Source organism: Haematobia irritans, chromosome 4 (assembly GCF_050003625.1).
Source record: "Haematobia irritans isolate KBUSLIRL chromosome 4, ASM5000362v1, whole genome shotgun sequence".
In the NCBI taxonomy this organism is placed as follows: Eukaryota; Metazoa; Arthropoda; class Insecta; order Diptera; family Muscidae; genus Haematobia; species Haematobia irritans.
Window position 1 is genome coordinate 198,095,686 of NC_134400.1, and position 26,986 is coordinate 198,122,671.

The 26,986-nt window shown below is 31.8% G+C and overlaps 1 protein-coding gene across 1 annotated transcript; it reads right to left on the reverse strand.

The window, feature by feature from the left end:
• LOC142235944 (uncharacterized) lies at positions 1–26,655 on the reverse strand. The gene is made up of 9 exons (XM_075307197.1): positions 26,641–26,655; positions 25,307–25,436; positions 9,970–10,150; positions 7,389–8,080; positions 6,493–7,338; positions 6,340–6,421; positions 5,802–6,291; positions 5,624–5,753; positions 1–59 (listed from the first exon to the last, which is right to left on the reverse strand). Exons 1-9 carry the CDS (start codon positions 26,653–26,655, stop codon positions 1–3), a joined length of 2,625 nt encoding a protein of 874 aa, XP_075163312.1.
• Positions 26,656–26,986: the final 331 nt, after the last annotated feature.

A 26,986-nucleotide genomic window follows, 5' to 3' on the forward strand; every position in this document is an offset into this window, starting at 1 on the left:
TTATGGTGGTGGGTATAAAAATGGTCTAACCTTACAGTAGGAAAAATTATGAAAGGTGGCTACAAAATAAGAGGAATATATCTAAAATAGGCGAATATGCAAAGAAAGCAAGAAAGAAAACAGAAATTAAACAAGTATGTACGGCCGTAAGTTCGGCGAGGCCGAAGCTTATGTACCCTCCACCATGGATTGCGTAGAAACTTCTTCTAAACACTGCCATCCACAATCGAATTACTTAAGTTGCGGTAACGCTTGCCGATGGCAAGGTATCTTAAAACCTCATAACACCGTCTTCTAAATTGTATGTAAGTCCATACGTGGTTATATTAAATCAAAAAAGATCGATCAAATACGTATATAATTCAGTTTGACAAAATTTTCTATAGACTTAAAAAAATTTTAACAAAATTTTCTATAGAAATAAGATTTTCACAAAATTTTCTATAGAAAGAAAATTTTGACAAAATTTTCTACAGAAATAAAATTTTAACAAACTTTTCTATAGAAATAAAATTTTAACAAAATTTTCTATAGACATAAAATTTTGACTAAATTTTCTATAGAAATAAAATTTTGACAAGATTTTCTATAGAAATAAAATTTTAACAAAAATTTTCTATAGAAATAAAATTTTGACAACATTTTCTATAGAAGTAAAATTTGGAAAAAAAATCTATAGAAATAAAATTTGGAAAAAAATCTATAGAAATAAAATTTGGAAAAAAATTTCTATACAAATAAAATTTTGACTAAATTTTCTATAGAAATAAAATTTTGACAAGATTTTCTATAGAAATAAAATTTTAACACAATTTTCTATAGAAATAAAATTTTAACAAAAATTTTCTATAGAAGTAAAATTTGGAAAAAAAATCTATAAAAATAAAATTTGAAAAAAAAACAATCTATAGAAATAAAATTTAAACAAAAATTTTCTATAGAAATAAAATTTTGACAAAATTTTCTATAGAAATAAAATTTTGAAAAAATTTTCTATAGAAATAAAATTTTGATAAGATTTTCTATAAAAATAAAATTTTAACAAAAATTTTCTATAGAAATAAAATTTTAACAAAATTCTCTATAGAAATAAAATTTTGGTAGATTATTTTTGGCTCGAGTGGCAACCATGATTATGAACCGTTATCATATGCTGACACCACGTACCAAATTTCAACCGGATAGGATGAAATTTGCTTCTCTTAGAGGCTCCGCAAGCCAAATCTGGGGATCGATTAATATGGGGGCTATATATAATTATGGACCGATATGGACCAATTCCTGCATGGTTGTTGGATACCATATACTAACACCACGTACCAAATTTCAACCGGATCGGATGAATTTTGCTCCTCTATTTTGCATACCAAAATAGAGACAATATACTAACACCACGTATCAAATTTCAATCGGATCGGATGACTTTTGCTCCTCTGAGAGGTTCCGGAAGTCAAATCTGGGGATCGGTTTATATGGGGGCTATATATAATTATGGGTCGATGTGGACCAATTTTTGCATGGTCAATAGAGAACATATACCAACACCATGTACCAAATTTCAGCCGCATTGGATGAAATTTGGTTTTCTTAGTGGCTCCGCCTGCCAAATCGGGGGATCGGTTTATATGGGGGCTATATGTAATTATGGACCGATATGGACCAATTTCTGCATGGTTGTTAGAGACCATATACACGCAGAGAAGGAATATGATCACCTCAACCATGTTTCAAGAGCAAAATGTTATTTTTGGATGCTGACCATGTAACATGTTTATGGCAAAAATGTACTTTTCTCGCCAAAAATAATATGCTTGCCGAAATCAGACACATAATCTCCGAGAAAAAAACATGGTTGCGACAAACATGTTACATGGTCACCATTCAAAAATAACATTTTGCTCTTAAACATGGTTGAGGTGATCATATTCCTTCTCTGGGTGTACTAACACCATGTGCCAAATTTCAGCCGGATTGGATGAAATTTGGTTTTCTGAGAGGCTCCGCAAGCCAAATCGGGGGATCGGTTTATATGGGTGCTATATGTAATTATGGACCGATATGGACTAATTTTTGCATGGTCATTAGAGAACATATACCAACACCATGTATCAAATTTAAGCCGGATCGGATGAAATTTGCTTCTCTTAGAGGATCCGCATACCAAATCGGGGGATCGGTTTATATGGAGGCTATATATAATTATGGACCGATGTGGACCAATTTTTGCATGGTCATTAGAGACCATATACTAACACCATGTACCAAATTTCAGCCGTATCGGATGAAATTTGCTTCTCTTAGAGCAATCGGAAGCCAAATTTGGGGGTCCGTTTATATGGGGGCTATACGTAAAAGTGGACCGATATGGACCAATTTTTGCATGGTTGTTAGAGACCATATACTAACACCATGTACCAAATTTCAGCCGGATCAGATTGAATTTGCTTCTCTTAGAGCAATCGGAAGCCAAATTTGGGGGTCCGTTTATATGGGGGCTATACGTAAAAGTGGACCGATGTGGACCAATTTTTGCATGGTCATTAGAGAACATATACCAACACCATGTACCAAATTTCAGCCGCATTGGATGAAATTTGGTTTTCTTAGTGGCTCCGCCTGCCAAATCGGGGGATCGGTTTATATGGGGGCTATATGTAATTATGGACCGATATGGACCAATTTCTGCATGGTTGTTAGAGACCATGTACTAAATTTCAGCCGGATCGGATGAAATTTGCTTCTCTTAGAGCAATCGCAAGCCAAATTTGGGGGTCCGTTTATATGGGGGCTATACGTAAAAGCGGACCGATATGGCCCATTTCCAATACCATCCGACCTACATCAATAACAACTACTTGTGCCAAGTTTCATATATACTTTATGGGGTCTTAGAGCAATATTTCGGTGTGTTACAAACGGAATGACAAAGTTAATATACCCCATCCTATGGTGGAGGGTATAAAAATGTCGAAGTTGCAGTTGTAAAAATAAGACCGTGCAGGGTCTCACATGAGGCGATGTTGGGTTCGATTACTTCAGTTTTTATAGAAATGTAAGATCATATGTGAGTCTGACACCAAAGTGTGTCCCGAATATGGTGTATCAGTCCTTGTTTTCGTATATCTCTCACATATACCGATATCCCGATTTTACTGCTTTGACTTCTCATACACAGCATGATACTATTTTTTTGTTTGTTGGTTAAATTTTGTCGCATTAGATAACATTTTTGATCAAATTTTATAGCATGGGATAAATTTGTTGGTGAAAATGTATAGCACAAAACTTTTTGAGATATTTTGTAGCATTAAATAAAATTTAGATGTTAATATCGTTTTTTGTAAAATTGCATGACTAATTTTTTTTGTCGTTTGATAAAAAAAATTTATACAATGAAACAAGTATTTTATAGAAATTTTGTCGTACGAGACAAATTTTGTGGCATGAAATAAAATTTTTGTTGAAATTTTGTCGTATGATATAATATATTTGGTGAAATTTTGATATATAAGTTTTGTCGTATGAGATCAATTTTTTGTCATGGGATACATTTTTGATGAAATTTTGTCGTATGAGATAAACATTTTGGAGCAATTGTTTCGTCTAATATAAATATGTTGTCGTATAAGCCAAAATTTTTTACCATGAAATAAAATACTAATACGATAATTTATTTTGTTTGTGAAATTTTGTCGCATGATACAAATATTTTTTTTGCTAACATGTTGTCACATAAAAATTTATAACACGAAACTAACATTTCGGAGAAATTCTGTTCTTTTATATCTCTATATATAGATTTTGACAAAATTTTACGTCTATAGAATATTTTGTCAAAAGTTTATTCCTATAGAAAATGTTGTCAAAATTTTATTTCTAAAAAAATTTCTGAAAATTTTTAGTTCTATAGAAAATTTAGTAAAAATTTTATTTCTATAGAAATTATAGTCAAAATTTTATTTTTATAGAAAATTTTCTCATTATTTTGTTTCTATAGAAAATTCTGTCAAGATTTTATTTCTATAGAAAATTCTGTCAAAATTTCATTTCTATAGAAAAGTTTGTCAAAATTTTATTTCTATAGAAAATTTTGTCAATTTTTTTTTTCGTTAGAAAATATTGTCATATTTTTATGTCTATAAAAAATTTGGCAAAATTTTATTATGATAGATAATTTTGTCACAATTTTATTTCTTAGAAAATTTTGTCAAAATTTTATTTTTATGGAAAATTTTGTTAACATTTTTTTCCTCTATAGAAAATTTTGTCAAAATTTTTTTCTATAGAAAATTTTGTCAAAATTTTATTTCTATCGAAAATTTTGTCAAAATTTTATTTCTATAGAAAATTTTTTCAAATTTTTATTGCTATCTAAAATTTTGTCAAAATTTTATTTCTATTGAAAATTTTGTCAACATTTTATTTCTATACAAAATTTGATCAACATTTTATTCCTCTGTAGAAAATTTTGTCAAAATTTTATTTCTATCGAAAATTTTGTCACAATTTTATTTCTATAGAAAATGTTGTCAAAATTTTATTTCTTAGAAAATTTTGTCAAAATGTTATTTCTATAGAAAATTTTGTCAAAATGTTATTTCTATAGAAAATTTTGCCACAACTTTATTTCTATCGAAAATTTTGTCAAAACTTTATTTCTGTAGAAAATTTTGTCAAATTTTTATTGCTATCGAAAATTTTGTCAGAAATTTATTTTTATGGAAAATTTTGTCAACCTTTTTTTCCTCTATAGAAAATTTTGTCAAATTTTTTTCTATAGAAAATTTTGTCAAAATTTTATTTCTATCGAAAATTTTGTCAACATTTTATTTCTATAGAAAATTTTGTCAACATTTTATTTCTATACAAAATTTGATCAATATTTTATTCCTCTGTAGAAAATTTTGTCACAATTTTATTTCTATAGAAAATGTTGTCAAAATTTTATTTCTATAGAAAATTTTGTCAAACTGTTATTTCTATAGAAAATTTTTTGTCAAAATGTTATTTCTATAGAAAATTTTGTCATAATTTTATTTTTATCGAAAATTTTGTCAAATTTTTATTTCTATCGAAAATTTTGTCAAAACTTTATTTCTACAGAAAATTTTGTCAAATTTTTATTGCTATCGAAAATTTTGTCAATATTTTATTTCTATCGAAAATTTTGTCAACATTTTATTCCCCTGTAGAAAATTTTGTCAAATTTTTATTTCATATTTCTTTATTCACATTTCTTTATTTCTGTATATACGGAATAAATCCTTACAGACTGGCAATACAAATTTTCTTAATCCTAATAAAAGTATATAATATAAATATTAAAGTATTAAATTATTCAACAAATTTTTAAACATTACTCTTGACATAGAAAAATCGAAATGTTCGCACATATTATTAAATAATCTCATAGACCTATGAATCGGTTCATTCAAGGCATAATTTGAAGAATGAAAGTCCAAATTGAAAGGAAAATAATACCTTAATGTACGAGGTGGTGAATTAAATCTAATGAATGAAAGAAGTACTGGGCAATCAATACTTCCATTAATAATACCATGTAAAAACATTACGGAAAAAATATCTCTCCTAGACTTAAGAGTTTTCAATGAAATAAGCATACATCTACTCTCATAAGAAGGAAGACCATCACAAAAATTTATAGTGCTCATAGCAAATTTCGTAAAAGATTTCTGAACTCTCTCAACCCGATTAATATGAATGGCAGCACTCGGACTCCAAACAATAGACGCCTATTCCAATTTAGACCGGACCAACGAACAATATACACTTTTCCTCACATAAGGATCTTTAAATTCCGAAGCATTCCTTCTAACGAAGTATAATAAGGAATACGCCTTCGGAATAATATAATCCAAATGTCTAGTGAAATTCAATTTCACATCAAATACAACACCCAAATCACAAATCTCAGTAACAGTACTAAGCGTTCGCATATCCATACTGTATTTAGACATAATAATACTAATGCCTCGATGAAAAGAAATATGTACACATTTTGCAAGGTTTACCGGCAACTTATTAAGTCTTGACCATAAAATAAACCTATCTATATCCTCCTGTAACAACACAACATCATTCAAACTCCTTATGGATCTAAAAATCTTAAGATCGTCTGCATATAAAAGATGTCTTGAATACTTAAAACAATCTTGAATATCATTAATGAAAATATTAAAGAGCAAAGGCCCTAACACACTTCCCTGTGGAATACCAGAAGTTTGAATATATTGTTCTGAGCATGTATTGCTAATACAAACATAGCAAACTCTGTGAGATATGTAAGATCTAAGAAACATAGTAAAATTATCAGAAAACCCAATTCTGGACAATTTATAAATCAACAAATTGTGTGGAACTTTATCGAAAGCCTTTGAAAATCCGAATAAATGGTATCTATCTGCAAATTAGTCTCAAAATTACGAATACAGTAATGAATGAAATCAACTAAATTACTGGTAATAGACCTACCAGGCATAAAACCATGCTGTGATGGATTAATAATGCATTTCACTTTAAAAAGTATATATCTACAAATTATATGTTCAAACACCTTTGCAAAATTACGAAATTTCGAAATAGGACGATAATTAGTAATAAAGTCTTTCCGACCTGATTTATAAACAGGAATAACTGTGGCAAACTTCCACTTTTCTAAAAAATAGCCAATTTTTAAAGATTTATTAAAAATTATCTTCAAAGGTTCTATCAATGAATTGCAACATTTTCTTATAGCAAATGCTGAAAAGCCATCCAAATCACTCCTGTAGGAGGTGGACAATTTATTCACACCATAAACAATATCATCATCTTCAATTTGAAATATCGAAATATCACAAAGCTGCAAAATATTGACGACAGAATCAGTATTGAAAGTATTGTCATCACTGGAAAAGTTGGAACAAAAGAAATCTCTAAACATATTGGCACACGAAAGAGCAGATTCTGACACATCACCATTATAATACATCACAGATGGAAGACTAGACGACATTCTTCTTGAATTTATAAAACTCCAAAAACGTTTGGGATTAGTTTTTACCGAATCCCCAAAACTCATAACATATTGATTATATAAAAACTTATTCAAGAAGTTGAATTCCCTCTTATAATGCAGATATAAATTCTGATCATATGTACATCCACTAAAATTTTTATAGTGTCTATTACGCAAATTCTTCAATCTTTTCAGGCCTGCAGTATACCACGGCAACTTATGAACTCTCGGCCTAGACATAGGAATGTTATTCCTGAAAACTTCATCCAAAGCCTTCAGGAATTCCTCATAGCATATAGATACAATGTCACTCTGTAAAACTGAGTCCCATTTATTTCAGAAATAAGCAAATTAATACCATGAAAGTCACATGCATTGTAATCATAGCGCTGACCACTATCAGTACCAATGTCAACAAAATCATAAAAATCAATCGAAACTACAAGCGGAACATGATGAGTATCAGCAGGGGAAATGGGACAATCACACCTTGATACCGAAAACCTAAGATCCGAACTTACAAATATCAAGTCCAACATTCTATAAATAGAATTAAAAACTCGATTAACCTGACATAAATCTAAACTAAATACCGCATCAATAAATGTCATTTCATGTGCCCTATTCACGTTACTAGGGACGAAAAAACCGCCACCATCCGATTCCGACCATATGAGCCCACTAAGATTAAAATCACCCATCAAACAAATCCTATCCCCATATTTCAAACTCTCTGCCATACGAATTACATTAAGCATATGAGCATCATAAAACTCATCATATGAGTTAGGGGGAATATAAGACACACATAAATATATATTTCCCCTCTCACCATGAATCTCAATAATCAATTGATCCAGCTTCAAATTGCCATCAAACAATGAAACTCTCCTAGAAGAGATACTTCTTTTTATAGCCACTAAAACTCCACCACCTCTACTATAACCAGTAGATAAAAAGTCCCTATCCTTACGGTACACATTATACACATTAGTATCAAAATACTCCTCATCATAAAAATCTGCATTTAACCAAGTTTCAATAATTATACCCTGCTCCACACTGTGGAACAGGGTATTATAAGTTAGTGCATATGTTTGCAACACCCAGAAGGAGACGAGATAGACACATGGTGTCTTTGGCAAAAATGCTCAGGGTGGGCTCCTGAGTCGATATAGCGATGTCCGTCTGTCCGTCTGTCCGTGAACACATTTTTGTAATCAAAGTCTAGGTCGCAGTTTTAGTCCAATCGACTTCAAATTTGGCACAAGTATGTGTTTTGGCGCAGAATATATACCTATTGATTTTGGAAGAAATCGGTTCAGATTTAGATATAGCTCCCATATATATCTTTCACCCGATATGGACTAATACGGCCCCAGAAGCCAGAGTTTTACCCCAATTTGGTTGAAATTTTGCACTAGGAGTTCAATTAGTAGTGTAGTCTAGTGTGCCAAATTTTATTGAAATCGGTTCAGATTTAGATATAGCTACCATATATAGCTTTCGCCCGATTTACACTCATATGACCACAGAGGCCAATTTTTTGCTCCGATTTAGTTGCAATTTTGCACAGGGAGTAGAATTAGCATTGTAGCTATGCGTGCCAAGTTTGTTTGAAATCGGTTCAGATTTAGATATATCTCCCATATATAGATTTCGCCCGATTTACACTCACATGACCACAGAGGCCAATTTTTAACTCCGATTTAGTTGAAATTTTGCACAGGGAGTAGAATTAGCATTGTTGCTATGCGTGCCAAATTTGGTTGAAATCGGTTCAGATTTAGATGTAGCTCCCATATATAGCTTTCGCCCGATTTACACTCATATGACCACAGTGGCCAATCTTTTACTCCGATTTAAGTGAAATTTTGCACAGGGAGTAGAATTAGCATTGTAGCTATTCGTGCCAAATTTGGTTGAAATCGGTTCAGATTTAGATGTAGCTCCCATATATAGCTTTCGCCCGATTTACACTCATATGACCACAGTGGCCAATCTTTTACTCTGATTTAAGTGAAATTTTGCACAGGGAGTAGAATTAGCATTGTAGCTATTCGTGCCAAATTTGGTTGAAATCGGTTCAGATTTAGATATAGCTTCCATATATAGCTTTCGCCCGATTTACACTCATATGACCACAGAGGCCAATTTTTAACTCCGATTTAGTTGAAATTTTGCACAGGGAGTAGAATTAGCGTTGTAGCTATTCGTGCCAAATTTGGTTGAAATCGGTTCAGATTTAGATATAGCTCCCATATATATGTTTTTCTGATTTCGACAAAAATGGTCATAATACCAACATTTTCCTTGTAAAATCGCCACTGCTTAGTCCAAAAGTTGTAAAAACAACTCTAATTTTCCTAAACTTGTAATACATATATATCGAGCGATAAATCATAAATAAACTTTTGCGAAGTTTCCTTAAAATTGCTTCAGATTTAAATGGTTCCCATATTTTTTTTTTACTAACATTGTGTTCCACCCTAGTGCATTAGCCGACTTAAATTTTGAGTCTATAGATTTTGTAGAAGTCTATCAAATTCTGTCCAGATCGAGTGATATTTAAATGTATGTATTTGGGACAATCCTTTATATATAGCCCCCAACACATTTGACGGATGTGATATGGTATCGAAAATTTTGATCTACAAAGTGGTGCAGGGTATAATATAGTCGGCCCCGCCCGACTTTAGACTTTCCTTACTTGTTACAATAATGTCAAAATCATTATGAGAAAAAAAATAATCTAAATAAGTTTGATTTAGTTCGCATACCAGATACATTATGATAGTAAATATTTAAACTCTTATAATCTATGGCTCTGGAAGCACAGACCTTACTTGAGGAAAAACCTTAAAAGGGCGAACTTTAACAGACACTGGCCAAATATGTGGCTTAAATAATTCTTCAAAATACATTGGTGAAATACCTAATTTAAAATTCACAAATCCACATTGTGGGCAGCACCAACCACACTGAGAGCATCCGAGAATGTTTCAACGTTATTCTCTTCAGTAATATCATCCACATTATTAGCAACAAAAACATTAGCAGCACTCGCACCAACAACAGCAACACCATCAATATCATTGCCATTCTCACGAGTAGGAAACGAATTCCTCTCCACTACAACAACATTTGAACGCAAGCAAGACAAGTTTATTTCTATAGAAAATTGTGTCAAAATTTTATATCAAGAGAAAATTTTGTCAATTTTTTTTCGTTAGAAAATTTTGTCATATTTTTATGTCTATAAAAAATTTGGCATAATTTTATTTCAATAGAAAATTTTGTCAAATTTTTATTTCTCTAGAAAATGTCAAAATTTTATTTTTATGGAAAATTTTGTCAACATTTTTTTTTTATTTTGTTTATGAATTTTGTTTGTGAAATTTTGTGGCATAATACAAATTTTTTGGCTTACATGTTGTCACATAAAACTTTATAACACGAAACTAACATTTCGGAGAAATTCTGTTCTTTTGGCAAAATTTTGTTGTATGAAAAACATTTTTTGGTAACATTTTGTCGCATGAGATAATATTTTGGAGCAATTTTGTCTTTTAAGTGAAATTTTGTGAAATAAATAGGTGTCCCCTGAATTTGATGTGTACCAGTTCATGTTTTATTAGATTTATTCCTTTTTTTTCTTTGTCTTCTGGACATCGCATGATACAAATGCTATGGTGACATTTTTGCGCATAGTATAAAATTTTTGGTGCAATTTTACGCATGAGATAAGTGAAACTTTGTAGAATGGATCAAATATTTTGGAGAAATTTCGTCTTTTTGCAAAAATTTTATGAATCAAATATTTTGGAGAAATTTTGTCTTTTGGTGCAATTTTTTTAGCATGAGCAACAAATTTTGTCGCATGTGATAACATTTTCGTTGAAATTGTGTCGCCAGTTTTTTTTCCGACGAATAAGATAATGTTGGTGAAAATGTATAGGCTGAAATAAAATACAAATAAAATTTTATCGCATGAGATGAAGTTTGTGGTCAAATTTTCCCACACGAAATAAAATGGTTGGTGAACTTTTTTGGCATTACACAATCTTTTTTGGTGAAAATTGTTCGCATGAGATGAAAGGTTAGGTGCAGATTTATTCTATTGAACAAATATTTTGGAGAAATTTAATCGTACGAGATAAAATTTTTGATGATATTTTGTCGCATGAGATAATATTTTTGGTGAAATTTTGTAACGTGTTTTGTCGAATGAAAATGTTGAAAATTTATAGGATGAAATCCAACTACAAAATTTTATTTGACTAGATCTTGTGGCGAAAATTTATAGTACGAGACAAATATTTCAGAGAAATTTTGTCCTTTTGGTAAAAGTTTATCGCATGATACAAATATTGTTAGAACATTTTTGACCTTTTTGTGAAAGATAAAATTTTTGGTGGATTTTTGTCGTATGAGTCAAAAAATTGTCGCATTAGATATAATTTGCGGTGAAATTTTTCGCATAAAATATATTTTTTTGGTAAAATTATGCCGCATAAAAAAATTTCATGTTGATATTTTGTTGCATGAGACAAAATATTGATGCTGAAGTTTTTTTTTGTCGCGTGATACAATTTTTTTGCTGAAATTATTTCGCATGAAATAAAATTTCATTGCATAATACAAATATTGTGAGAACAATTTTGGCCTATTTATGAAAGGTAAATTTTTTGGTGAATTTTTGTTGCAGTGCGGTTGAGGTGGAATTTTGTGGCATAACATAATTTTTTTATACCCTCCACCAAAGGATGGGGGCATATTAACTTTGTCATTCCGTTTGTAACACATCGAAATATTGCTCTAAGACCCCATAAAGTATATATATTCTGGATCGTGGTGAAATTCTGAGTCGATCTGAGCATGTCCGTCCGTCTGTTGAAATCACGCTAACTTCCGAACGAAACAAGCTATCGAAACTTGGCACAAGTAGTTGTTATTGATGTAGGTCGGATGGTATTGCAAATGGGCCATATGGGTCCACTTTTACGTATAGCCCCCATATAAACGGACCCCAAAATTTGGCCTGCGAGGCCTCTAAGAGAAACAAATTTCATCCGATCCGCCTGAAATTTGGTACATGGTATTAGTATATGGTCTCTAACAACCATGCAAAAATTGGTCTATATCGGTTCATAATTATATATAGCCCCCATATAAACCGATCCCCAGATTTGGCTTGCGAGGCGTCTAAGAGAAGCAAATTTCATCCGATCCAGCTGAAATTTGGTACAGGGTGTCAGTATATGGTCTCTAACAACCATGCAAAAATTGGTCCACATCGGTCCATAATTATATATAGCCCCCATATAAACCGATCCCCCGATTTGGCTTGCGAGGCCTCTAAGAGAAGCAAATTTCATCCGATCTGGCTGAAATTTGGTACATGGAGTTAGTATATGGTATCTAACAACCATGCAGAAATTGGTCCACATCGGTCCACAATTATATATAGCCCCCATATAAACCGATCCCCAGATTTGACCTCCAGAGCCCCTTGGAAGAGCAAAATTCTTCCCATTCGGTTGAAATTTGGTACGTGATGTTAGTATATGGTTTCCAACAACCATGCAGGAATTGGTTCCTCTCAGTCCATAATTATATATAGCTCCCATATAAACCGATCCCCAGATTTGACCTCCGGTGCCTTTTGGAGAAGCAAAATTCATCCGATCTGCTTGACATTTGGTACGTGGTGGTAGTATATGATATTTAACAACCATGCCAAAAGTGGTCCATATCAGTCCATAATCATACATAGCCCCATATAAACCGATCCCGAGATTTGGTTTTGGAGCCTCTTGGAGGAGCAATTTTCATCCGAGTGAGTTGAAATTTGGTACATTGTGCTAGTATATGGTCGTTAACAACCATGCCTAACTAGGTCCATATCGGTCTATAGTTATATATGGCCCTCAGATAAATCGATCCCCAATCACACAAAAATTGGTCCATATCAAGTTCATAATTGTATATAGCCCCCATATAAGCGGGTCGCCATATTTCAATTTTGGCTCTCTACGTACAAAGAGTACATATCGATTCGTAATTATTTGTAGACTTAACTATACATAATTTTTTTTGTCTAATATATACCATGTATGGACTAAATTACAATTTATAACACGACGTTAAGAAGTTTTAAGATACCACAACGCAAGTAATTCGATTGTGGATGACAGTCTTTCGTAGAAGTTTCTACGCAATCCATGGTGGAGGGTACATAAGATTCGGCCTGGCCGAACTTACGGTCGTATATACTTGTTTTTTGGTGAAATTATGTTGCATTAAGAAATATAATGTTGATATTTTGTTGCATTAGATAAAATATGGATGATCTATTTTTTGTAAGTTTGTCGCATGTAATAATTTTTGGTGAAATATTGACGCATGAGATAATAGTATGACGGTACAATCAATTTTTGTAATTTTTTCGCATGATACATATTTGCTTATTAAATTTTGTCGCTTGAAATAATATTTTTGGTGAAATTTTGAGCCATGAAATAAAGTGTTTGGTGCAAATTTATCGCGTGATAGAAATTTTTTGTCGAATGAGATGAAAAAGAAATGTTGAAAATTTATCCAAGTACAAAATTTTATTTGACTAAATCTTGGGGTGAAAATTTATACTACGAGACAAATATTTCAGAGAAATTTTGTCTTTCTGGTGAAAGTTTATCGCATGATACAAATATTTTGGGAGAAATTTTGGCCTATATATGAAATTTTGTAACATGAGATAAAATTTTTGGTGAATTTTTGTTGCATGTGAAATGTTGTCGTATAATAAACATTTCATATTGCTTGATATTTTGTTGCATGGTATAAAATATTGATGATACAGTTTTTTTTGTAATTTTGTTGCATGACATAATTTTTTTTTTTTTTTAATTTTGTTGCGTGCGATAAAATTGATGGAGAAATTACGTCGCGTGACAAAAATTTTTGGTGAAATATTGACGCATGAGTTACAATTTTGATGGTAGAATTTCTTTTTGTAATTTTTTCGCATGATATATATTAATTTTGTCTCATGAGATAAAATTTTGTGGCATAAAAAGGTGTTTGGTGTAATTTTGTCGCGTGATCGGATCATGCTCCAGGATCCGATTATACTCCTTATAGACCGATATGCCGATTTGACTTCTTTGAGATCCGCAATTTTTTTATCGAATTTGCCTGAAATTGTAAATCTAGAGGTATAGGCGGTGTACACCGGCTCATGTATTGGTATAGCCTCCATATATATCGATCTCCGCAATTTTTGTCCTATTTGCCTGAAATCAGTCCATGAAAAGATATTTTAAATTTGGTTTATATAGGAAGTGCTTGATATTGGCCGTAACTATAAGAAAAATTTCAGGATTTCAATTTTCGTGCTTATTCGAATAATGGGAATAATTGTATTGTGATGGGTATATAAAATTTGACATGTCGGAGCTGACAGCCGTATATTCTTGGTTTTATCTCTTTTTATAATTTTCGCATTAAATTAAGTTTTATGTTAATTAAAAATAAACAAATTTTTTCCCCTTTCTATGAAGAGTAATGAGCTGAAAATGCTGGTATATCAAAAAGGCAAAAAGGGTGGTAAGAAAAAAACAACAAAAACAAAATACAAATACATGCTGTCAATTTCAGATATCTTTCCATCATCAGTATTTAACCAAATGAAATGTAAGAGAATACCAAAAAAAAAAAAAAAAAACTCTGAAAATCAATACAAAAAGGATTTTTTTTCTTTTTGCCAAAAGTGGTGATTTTTCGGATGAATTGTCATTGCCACTGTTGGAGAAGTGCTTCAGAGTAAATAAATATTCATAGCCAAATGTCAGCTGTCAATCTTTTGTGCTTTCGCAAAAATGAAATCAACTTAAATGACAAGGAACCAAAAAAACTCAAATACATACAAAAATAAAATCCAAAAAAAAAAAAAATTATTCACAATTCAAATGATAAAACATGAAAAAGGAAGTTCTTCAAACTGAATTACCAACCGCCTAACCTTTCTTCTTGGGGGTGTTAAGGAGAGCAATAAGAATGAGAGACAGAACCGAATATGTAATACCCTAGGGCAACTCTTTAAAATTAGCAAACCTGCACACTGAGTGAGAGAGACCTCGGTATCTATAGACTCTTCTGGCATCTAGACTATAGAGTAACTAGACCACAACCATCACGATTGAGAGAGAGAGGGAGAGAGAGAATGTAAGACTTCAATGGCTAAAGAGACTAGACCACAACACATAAGTAATTATAGGTTTTGTGCATTAATTCAAGAGGATTCGTTATCAGTTGACTGATATGATGACCAACAAGAAAATGGGCCAGAAAGATGACACAATGGATTAGGAATTTTGAATATTTATCGATATATCCAAAGGTTATGTTCGTATAAAAATTCTGCTAAAATTGAAAGTAACAATTTGTTATAGATGTAAAGTTTTGACAAAATTTCAAAAATTATTTCATTGAATTTTGACAAAATTTTATATAAATATTATTTCATTGAATTTTGACAAATTTTTGAAAAAATTTTCTATAAAAAAACCAGTAAGTAAAGTCTAAAGTCGGGCGGGACCGACTATATTATACCCTGCAACACTTTGTAGATCTAAATATTCGATACCATATCACATCCGTCAACTGTGTTGGAGGCTATAATAAAGGTTTGTCCCAAATACATACATTTAAATATCACTCGATCTGGACAAAATTTGATAGACTTTTACAAAATCTATAGACTCAAAATTTAAGTCGGCTAATGCACTAGGGTGGAAAACAATTTTAGTAAAAAAACAAATATGGGAAACATTTAAATCTGAAGCAATTTTAAGGAAACTTCGCAAAAGTTTATTTATGATTTATCGCTCGATATATATGTATTAGAAGTTTAGGAAAATTAGAGTCATTTTTACAACTTTTCGACTACACTAATAGAAAAAATTACGTTTCACAATCGTGAACGGACGTTGTCACAATGAAACGGAAACGTTCACAAAAAATCAAAACGGAATGTTCACGATTTCGTCCACGGGCGTTCACGATTTCACGAAAGGCATTCGTTTTTCTTTGGCCATGAAAAATCTTAAAATAATCGTTAGACGTTGTTATGGCAACTCCGCCATTGGTGCAATGTCCTAAGGCGACTGTTAACGCGTATCGTGCAGGCAACACAGGTTCGAGTCACGGTAGCGGAAATATATTTTTTTTTTTATTTTATTTATAAATTCGTAACCATTACGTTTTCAGATCATGAACGCTGGTTGTTGTTTTGACAACGTATGGTGTCATTTTTACGTTGTCAGATTGACCCCATCTGTTCTCAGTTTGACAACACATGTGTGTTGATTCACTTTCATGAACGGATCGTTTCGAAATGACCACGCCGTTCATGATTTTTTCTATGGGTGTAAGCAGTGGCGATTTTACAAGGAAAATGTTGGTATTTTGACCATTTTTGTCGAAATCAGAAAAACATATATATGGGAGCTATATCTAAATCTGAACCGATTTCAACCAAATTTGGCACGCATAGCTACAATGCTAATTCTACTCCCTGTGCAAAATTTCAACCAAATTGGAGTAAAACTCTGGCTTCAGGGACCGTATTAGCCCATATCGGGCGAAAGATATATATGGGAGTTATATCTAAATCTGAACCGATTTCAATAAAATTTTGCACATTTGACTATACTACCAATTGTACTCCTAGTGCAAAATTTCAACCAAATTGGGGTAATACTCAGGCTTCTAGGGCCGTATAAGTGCATATCGGGCGAAAGATATATATGGGAGCTATATCTAAATCTGAACCGATTTATTCCAAAATCAATAGGGTTCTATTTTGACCCAAAACACATACTTGTGCCAAATTCGAAGTCGATTGGGCTTAAATTACTACCTAATCCCTTGGTTACAAAAATGTGTTCACGGACAGGCGGACATGGCTATATCGACTCAGGAGCCCACCCTAAGCATTTTTGTCACAGACACCATGTGTCTATCTCGTCTCCTTCTGGGTGTTGCAAACATATGCACTAACTTTCTATAAAAATAAAATTTTGACAAAATTTTCTATAAAAATAAAATTTTGACAAAATTTTCTATAGAAACAAATTTTTGAAAAAAAGTTTCAATAGAAAACACTGTTTACAAAATTTTGTATACAAATAAAATTTTGACAAAATTTTCTATAGAACTAAAAAATTTCACAAAATTTTCTCTAGAAACAAACTTTTGACAAAATTTTCTATGGAAGTAAAATGTTTTGACAACATTTTCTATAGAAACAAAATGTTTTGACAGCATTTTCTATGGAAACAAATGCTGACAAAGTTGTCTATAGAAATAAATTGACAAAATTTTCTATAAAAACACATTTTTGAAAAAATTTTCTATAAAAAAAAATGTTGACAAAATTTTCTATAGAAACAAATTTTGACCAATATGTCAATAGAAATAACATGTCAACAAAATTTTCTATAGAAACAAACTTTTGACAAAATTTTCTATAGAATATAAATGTTTGCAAAAGCCTCTATAGAATAAAAATTGACAAAATTTTCTATAGAAAAAAATTTTCTACAGAAAATATTTTCAATTTCAAAATTGAAAATTTCTGAAACTTTGCATTTTTATACTCTGCGCCACACTGTGGAACAGGGTATTATAAGTTAGTGCATATGTTTGCAACACCCAGAATGAGACGAGATAGACACATGGTGTCTTTGGCAATATTGCTCAGGGCCGGCCCTTGAGTCGATCTAGCCATGCCTGTCTGTCCGTCTGTCTGTGAACATCTTTGTAATAAGAGTCTAGGTCGCAATTTGGCACATGTATGTAATTTGGGTCAGAATAGAACCCTATTGATTTTGGAAGAAATCGGTTCAGTTTTAGATATGGCTCCCATATATGTATATCTTTCACCCGATATCTACTAATATGGCCCCAGAAGCCAGAATTTCAGCCTGATTTACTTTAAATTTTGCACTAGAAATACAATTAATAGTGTCTTAAAGTGTGCTGAAGTTGTTAGCAATCGGTTCACATTTAGATATAGCTCGCATATATATCTTTCGCCAGATATGGACTTATATGGCCCCAGGAGCCAGAGTTTTGCCCTAATTTGCTTTAAATTTCGCACAGGGAATAGAATTATTATTGTGGCTACGTATGCCGAATTTGGTAGAAATCGGTTCAGATTTAGATATAGCTTCCATATAACATTTTTGTTTTTCCAGGTGGAAAAGATTATGATCAAATCCGCAATATAATTTAGAATTTCTTCTAATTTTTAAATTTTATCATAAATGCGCACATCTTGAACTTCGTATGGCCCTATAGACATTCTAGCAATTTTTAACTCAAATTTTTTCTTTCAAACTTCGAATTTTTTTAGCTAGTGGAAAAAACAATAATAACGTTTAATAAATTTTCTTTAATTTGTGTTGGGGTATTTACATATTTCCCATATATTTGTTTTTCGGCAAAAATGGTCCATTTCGGCAGTGGCGATATCCTTGTAAAATCACCACTGCTAAGTCGAAAACTTGTAAGAATGATTTAAATCTTCCTATATTTCTAATATATAGCTATCGACCAATAAATCATAAATACACTTTAGCGAAGTTGCCTAATAATTGCTTCGGATTAAAATGTTTCCCATATTTTTTTCCACCCCAGGGGATTAGCCGAATTTTTAAGTCTACAGTTTTTTTAGAAGTCTAACAAATTTTGTCCAGATCGAGTCAGAATTAAATGTATGTATAGGAGAACAAAAACGTTAATATCCACCCAAACGTTAATAACCACCCCACACATTTGACGGATTAGATACGGTATTGAAAATGTGTATCTATGAAGTGGTGCAGGGTATAATATAGTCGGCCCCGCCCGAATTTAGACTTTCCTTGCTTGTTTTTAAATTATTTTCCATAGGGTGTATTTAAGTCGGTCAAATATTTTGCTTTTTGTTTTTCTCTCAATATTCTCACTATACGTTTGTTGATGTTGCTAATGATGGTGGTGACAATTTTTATTTTTCCAACTTCATGAATATGGATTGGCAAAAATACATGAGAATTTGAAAGCGATTGCAAAAAACAAATTCACTGAAAAATGTGTTCAGTTCTTTTGCCACAATAATGTTTCAATATAAATGGCCTGTATTGTATATTTGGCCACAGACCACAGCAAATGCATGGCGTAAGAGAAAAATCCAAAAGTGAGTTAATTTTTCAATTAATTAAAAACGCATTTTTTTGCAAGAATTTATGATTCTTTGTATTTATCGTTGTGTTCAGTTTAGTTTGTTCTTTTATTCCCGTAACCATGTTTATTATTTTTTTCTGCGGTATTATTTTCTATCTTCATTTATAGTTTGTGTGGATTCTGCTGTATAGGATTGCCATATAACTGAAATATGTAGGGACACAAAGAGGGGTTTTGATATGTTTTGTTGCAAAAAATATGTTTTTTTTTTATTATTTTTTTTTTAATTAAAACTCAATATTATTTATTAAAATTAATTTTTTTACACAACCTTTTTAACACATAAATTTTTAGAGCACCAGCAAAATAAACAATCAGTCTTACATCCAGACCAATTATGAATATTTATATTAAAAAATTATACTTTTCTTCCAACGCCGAAATAACATATTTTATGGGAAAGCCCTGTTTATTGGAATCCTAGAATATTTATTGTGCATTTTTGCTTTGTATAAAAATTAATATAAAACAAGTAAGGAAAGTCTAAAGTCGGGCGGGGCCGACTATATTATACCCTGCACCACTTTGTAGATCTAAATTTTCGATACCATATCACATCCATCAAATGTGTTGGGTGCTACACTGTTATAAAAATATGTTTTTCATATGCTCCGATATAAACAAAATGTGTTTCGGGCACAATTTTTAAACACAATATATTTAAGTGCAAACATGTAATGTTCCTAAACTAACTCTAAATGTTTGGGACACATATGTTAGTATGTTAGAATATATTATGTTTGGGGCATGAATGTTACATAAAAATAATATGTGTGAATGTAAATATATATACATTTACAAATTTCGAGTAAACATATATATGTTGTGATATTTTATTCAGAGAGTGACAGAGAGAGTGTAGAGAAAGAAATAGAGATGGAAATCGAAAGATATCAACATAACACAGAATCAAAAGAGAGCAACTTCTGTGAAACCGCTTGTATGTTGTTTCGGAAAACTGTTTTATGATAAGGCCAACAATTTGATATGCTTAAGTCTAAATATTATTTAATTTGAATATTACAGTATTCGGAGTAAAGAGAATAGACATTTAAAAAAAAAAAAAACAGCATGTGTTTTCGTCTTGAGAGCAGCATTTTTTGTATGTGTGGACATGTGCTTTGTTTATCATTTTGGCATTATGGGCACAATTTTTTTCTCGGTTTGTTAAAAGAAATCGGAACGTACGAGGAGTAAGTCAAAATATTCAGACAAAGGAAATTAAAAAGAATCGGTGGAAAATATACAAAAATTACAAAGGGATCTTCATAAAAATAACGAAAGGGCACTATACTCTTTCTAGAGTTGGGACAGTAAAATGAAAAAAGGAGGAAACAGTGAAAAATTAAACAGTAAAATGTATAAAAACAAAGTTTAGTTCCCCTTTATTAATAAGTAGCCCAAGAGGACTTGACGGACACCTTCAAATATAAAAGCTGGCATTAAGTTCGTGTTTTGCAGCTACAACAATTGAAAAAGTTTATTTTCTTTAAAATGAATTATTAAAGAAAAGTAAAAGGCAAAACAGGGTCATTTTAGAGCAATAATGCCAACTTAATACCGGCCTTAAAGGTAAAAATGAAATTAAGTACAAAACACGATAAGTTTTAAATGCATTTAAAATGGTGTTAAATGCTAGTAAAAACTGCACACGCCTAAATAAATTTATGTGTATATTATAAAATTATTTATGTATGTTTATACTCGACTCCACGTTCTTCTTTTGTTAGAGTTTTTAAATTCCTTCCAAAATTTCAAACTTATATACCAAAAACACTTTTTTATTACAAAATTGTTATTTTTCCAATAAAAAAATAATGATATTTTATCCAAAAGCTCAGTCCATTTCGTTTATATCAAGCACTGTTTCTGACTGTAAATCTTTAATAACCCACATTTCGAAGTTTTATTAAACAATTTAATATAGTATAAATATAAATGTGTAACGTAAATTAAAAAAAAAAAATGGTGTTTAGTCGGAGCAGGGATTGAACCCACGACCCTTTGCATGCAAGGCTGATATGCTAACTACTGCTCCACGTGGCCAACAAATGTATGTTTCTGTTAAATAATGTTTTGTTTGCATCGGCTCGTGGGCGCTGCAGACTATGCTACATAAATATAACTTATAACGATAATTGTCTATTGATGGCCATAACAGCTAAGTAGGTCAGTAGATAGTGTGATGGCTTACAAACTGTATGGTCCTCGGTTCGATTCTGAATAATTTCTTCAACATTATTTGTATTACAGAAAAAGGTGCCAAGAACTAAAAAATTTCGTGGAAATGAAAATTATGTGAGGGAATGAGCACAATCTTCTTTGGGGAAAATTCTTCCAAGCATATACTATTTTTGGGCTCAAAATGCTTCCAAACATATAATATGTTCACATAAAACAAACATATTAATGTTTTGGCAGTATCCAATAATATATATGCTTCCTGCAAAATATGTTTGTAACATATGTTAGAGAAGTGATTTTTTTTGAGGGTGTATATATAAAGGTTTGTCCCAAATACATACATTTAAATATCACTCGATTTGGACAGAATTTGATAGACTTTTTTTTTGGCTGATGCACTAGGGCGGAGCACAATTTTAGTAAAAACAATTAAGGAAAGTCTAAAGTCGGGCGGGGACGATTATATTATACCCTGCACCACTTTGTAGATCTAAATTTTCGATACCATATCACATCCGTCAAATGTGTTGGGGGCTATATATAGAGGTTTGTCTCAAATACATACATTTAAATATAACTCGATCTGGAAAGAATTTGATAGACTTCTACAAAATCTATAGACTCAAAATTTAATTCGGCTAATGCATTAGGGTGGAACACAATGTTAGTAAAAAACAAGTAAGTAAAGTCTAAAGTCGGGCGGGGCCGACTATATTATACCCTTCACTCCTATGTAGGCCACAATTTATGTTACCATCTCAACTACTTCATATTTGCAGGAAGCTATATAAAGGAGACAATCTTTTTACTTCTACAAAATCTCTAGAATTAAAATTTAAATTGGCTAACGCTATCCAGTTAAGTGGAGGAAACTTCCATTGAAAATGGGACTAAAATATGTAACAGTCTACCATATTTTTTCAACTCTGGGGTACGCATATATGGGAGCTATATATAATCTGAACCGATTTTGACTAAATTTGACATGTATAGTTAGAATAATAATTCTGCTATCTATGCGAAATTTCACGTAAATGGGAGTATAACTTTGGCCCCCTGGTCATATGAGTGCAAATCGAACGGAAAATATATATGGGAGCCATATCTAAATCTGAACCGATTTCAACCAAATGTGGCACAAGTACCGATACTACTAAACGTACTCCTTGTGCGAAATTTGAAGCAAATCACAGCAAAACCCTGGATTTTGAGGCCATATAAGTTCAAATCGGACGAAAGATATATATGGGAGCTATATCTAAATCTGAATCGATTTTGACCATATTTGGCACATACAATAGTATCGTTAAAAGTACCGCTTGTGCAAAATTTGAAGTAAGTCAGGGCAAAACTCTGACTTTTGAGACCATATAAGTCAAAATCGGGCGAAAGATATATATGTGAGCTATATCTAAGTCTGAACCGATTTTAATAAAATTTGACACACTTAACGATACTATTTAATGTACTCGTTGTGCAAAATTTGAAGCAAATCAGGACAAAACTCTCGCTTTTGGGGTCATATAAGTCCACATCGGACGAAAGATATATATGGGAGCTATATCTAAATTTGAACCGATTTCAATCAAATTTACCAAGCATTGGTAGAATGTCGGTAGTATATATATATATATATATATATATATATATATATATATATATATATATATATATATATATATATATATATATATATATATATATATATATATATATATATATATATATATATATATATATATATATATATATATATATATATATATATATATATATATATATATATATATATATATATATATATATATATATATATATATATATATATATATACTACCGACATTCTACCAATGCTTGGTAAATTTGATTGAAATTTCAATCAAATTTACCAAGCATTGGTAGAATGTCGGTAGTATATATATATATATATATATATATATATATATATATATATATATATATATATATATATATATATATATATATATATATATATATATATATATATATATATATATATATATATATATATATATATATATATATATATATATATATATATATATATATATATATATATATATATATATATATATATATATATATTAGTCCGATATGGACTAATACGGTCCCAGAAGCCAGAGTTTTACCCCAATTTGGTTGAAATTTTTCACTACGAGTACAATTAGTGTTGTAGTGTTGTCAAGTGTGCTAAATTTTGTTCGGTTCAGATTTAGGTATAGCTCCCATATATATCGTTCACCCGATTTACACTCATACGACCACAGTGGCCAATTTTTTGCTCCGATTTAGTTGAAATTTTGCACAGGGAGTAGAATTAGCATTGTAGCTATGCGTGCCTGATTTGGTTGACATCGGTTCAGATTTAGATATAGCTCCCATATATATGTTTTTCTGATTTCGACACAAATGGTCAAACTACCAACATTTTCCTTGTTAAATCGCACCAGTTGAAATTTTGCACAGGGAGTAGAATTAGCATTGTAGCTATGCGTGCCAAATTTGGTTGACATCGGTTCAGATTTAGATATAGCTCCCACATATATGTTTTTCTGATTTCGACACAAATGGTCAAAATACCAACATTTTCCTTGTTAAATCGCACCAGCTTAGTCGAAAAGTTGTAAAAATGACTCTAATTTTCCTAAACTTCTAATGCATATATATCGAGCGATACATCATAAATAAACTTTTGCGAAGTTTCCTTAAAATTGCTTCAGATTTAAATGATTCCCATATTTTTTACTAACTTTGTGTTCCACCCTAGTGCATTAGCCGACTTAAATTTTGAGTCTATAGATTTGTAGAAGTCTATCAAATTCTGTCCAGATCGAGTGATATTTAAATGTATGTATTTGGGACAAACCTTTATATATAGCCCCCAACACATTTGACGGATGTGATATGGTATCGAAAATTTAGATCTACAAAGTGGTGCAGGGTATAATATAGTCGGCCCCGCCCGACTTTAGACTTTCCTTACTTATTTTATACTAAAATTGTGTTCCACCCTAGTGCATTAGCCAACTTAAATTTGAGTCTATAGATATTGTAAAAGTCTATCAAATTCTGTCCAGATCGAGTGATATTTAAATGTATGGGTTTGTGACAAACCTTTATATATAGCCACCAACACATTTGACGGATGTGATATGGTATCAAAAATTTAGATCTACAAAGTGGTGCAGGGTATAATATAGTCGGCCCCGCCCGACTTTAGACTTTCCTTACTTGTTTTTATATGTGCTCTCTCAATAAAACATATCCAAACTCCACTTAAATCTAAATTGTCTTTTTAAATTGTTTACATCCTGGTAACCCTATTTTCTCAGCTTACTCTGGCATAGAAAATCACAGGCTATATAGCCCAGGCTCACTGCTACTTATGTTGAAAACCAGGCATTGGCTATGGTACCAATTTTTTGTTCAAAACTCTTTAACAAAGTTATTTTCCTTTTGGTTTGGTTGTTAGTACTAGTGCTAAGAGTGCCACTCTTATAGTTTTTGTTATTCTTAATTTCTGTTATTGTTGGTGTTTGTTTAAAAAATGTTTCCTATACCACCAAAAAAATTCCTTTGAGTTTTTAACAAACAAAAACATAATTTGGTCTCTCCCCCTCCCCTCCCCAACCAAGAAACAGAAAAAATTCATATTCATCAAAGCACTAGTAGCAACAACAATAACAAAAACATTTGCACTGACAACATGAACTACATCACTGAGAACCTTTATCCTCTATAATTCTCTGTACTCTGTTGTGCAAGAAGACAACAATACACAAACACACATACTGCAACAACGCATCATGAACATCAAATAACTAAAAAAACAAGAGAAACCCAAAGTTGCCTTTTGTGGCATATTTGTTAAGTTTTCTGTTGCATCAATCACCAGAGAGAATCCAGTGTGAGGCCAAGCCGACTACAAAATATGAACAAAAAAAAAAAAAAAAACGCAGAGACATCTTCCCCTCCCCCGTTTGTTTTAGATTAATCAATATTGCGACGTCATCAGTTAGGTCAGGTTCATTGGTAGGAAGGAAGCTTTCAATGACGTTATGTTGTTACAATGAAAGTATTTCATTTTGTGTTAATGCAATATCGTGGCAAGTATTTTCGATAAGTGTTCAAGGGTTGACCGGTGTTTCCATCTCCTATACTCCATTGCTCATATTACGCACAGACAAAAAGTTACAAATCAAAGAATTCAGTTAAAGGAATCAGTAGCAAAAACTTCATGAATTTCTCTGATTTTATTGAGACCATTTTAGGGCGATTCAAGAGTATGGGGTAGGGTTCATCCAATCATTGGTATCTTGCGACACATGAAAAAGAGACAAAATAAAATTACAGATTTATAGGATTTTAGATAAGAGTTCCCCGATGATAGCCTATGTAGAATGCATCTGTGATGGTGTAGGGCCAATAGGAAGACACCAAGAAAATGCGATTACATTTGGGCTATATCGAATTATGCATCGATAGTGTGACTTGTATGTGTTGCAACCAACTTCAGATTGCTATCAATTTTAAACCGCTCGTCTGACAGCTGACAGATTAATTCCAGTGACAGTTCATTTTATTACTTACAAGCTAACAAAAGAATTTTGATCTATTGCATTGAGAAAGAAAATTATTCGTGATGGAACACGCAGAGAAGGAATATGATTACCTCAAACATGTTTCAAGAGCAAAATGTTATTTTTGTATGGTGACCATGTAACATGTTTGTCACTAAAATGTTATTTTCTCGTTAAATATAACCTGCTTGCCGAAATCAGATACATGATTTCCGAGAAAATAACATGGTTGCGAAAATAACATGGTTGGCTGGTGACCATGTACACCACACAAAAATAACATTTTGCTCTTAAAACATGTTTGAGGTGATCATATTCCTTCTCTGGGTGAACTCATGTGATTACTTTATATTTGGCTGGAAACCACGAAGTGGCCAGTGCAGGGCTCTAACCTCCAGCATTCAAATGCGAATAAATCTTTTGTGTCCCGAATCATTGCTCGTAACAGTGATGGAAAAAGGGGACAAAAATAAAAACACCTGAGATCATCCGAAAAGTGAAGGCCAAATTTGAACGAAATGCTCGCCACAGTGGTAGAAAACTTACTCTTGAACAGAGCATTTCCGGAGAATTTATGCCACATATATTGAATATTTAAGTATATACGGCCGTAAGTTCGGCCAGGCCGAATCTTATGTACCTTCCACCATGGATTGAGTAGAAACTTCTACTATAGCTTGTCATCCACAATCGAATTACTTGGGTTGCTGTAACACTTGCCGATGGCAAGGTATCTTAAAACTTCATAACACTGTCTTCATTCCATACGGCGTAACAGGTTGGCTGATAAGTCCCCGTTCTGACACATAGATGGCGTCACTAGTTACTCAATTAGTTTGTAAGATAGAGCGTCTTTGGTGAAGCAACTTTTGTTATTGTGAAAAAAAAAATG

Coding starts and splice junctions, on each gene's coding strand:
- LOC142235944 (XM_075307197.1), bottom strand. Junction 8,081..9,969: donor GCTGCCCACAATGTGGATTT/GTGAATTTTAAA, acceptor CCTGTTCCACAG/TGTGGAGCAGGGTATAATTA. Junction 5,754..5,801: donor CGGAATTTAAAGATCCTTAT/GTGAGGAAAAGT, acceptor AAATTGGAATAG/GCGTCTATTGTTTGGAGTCC.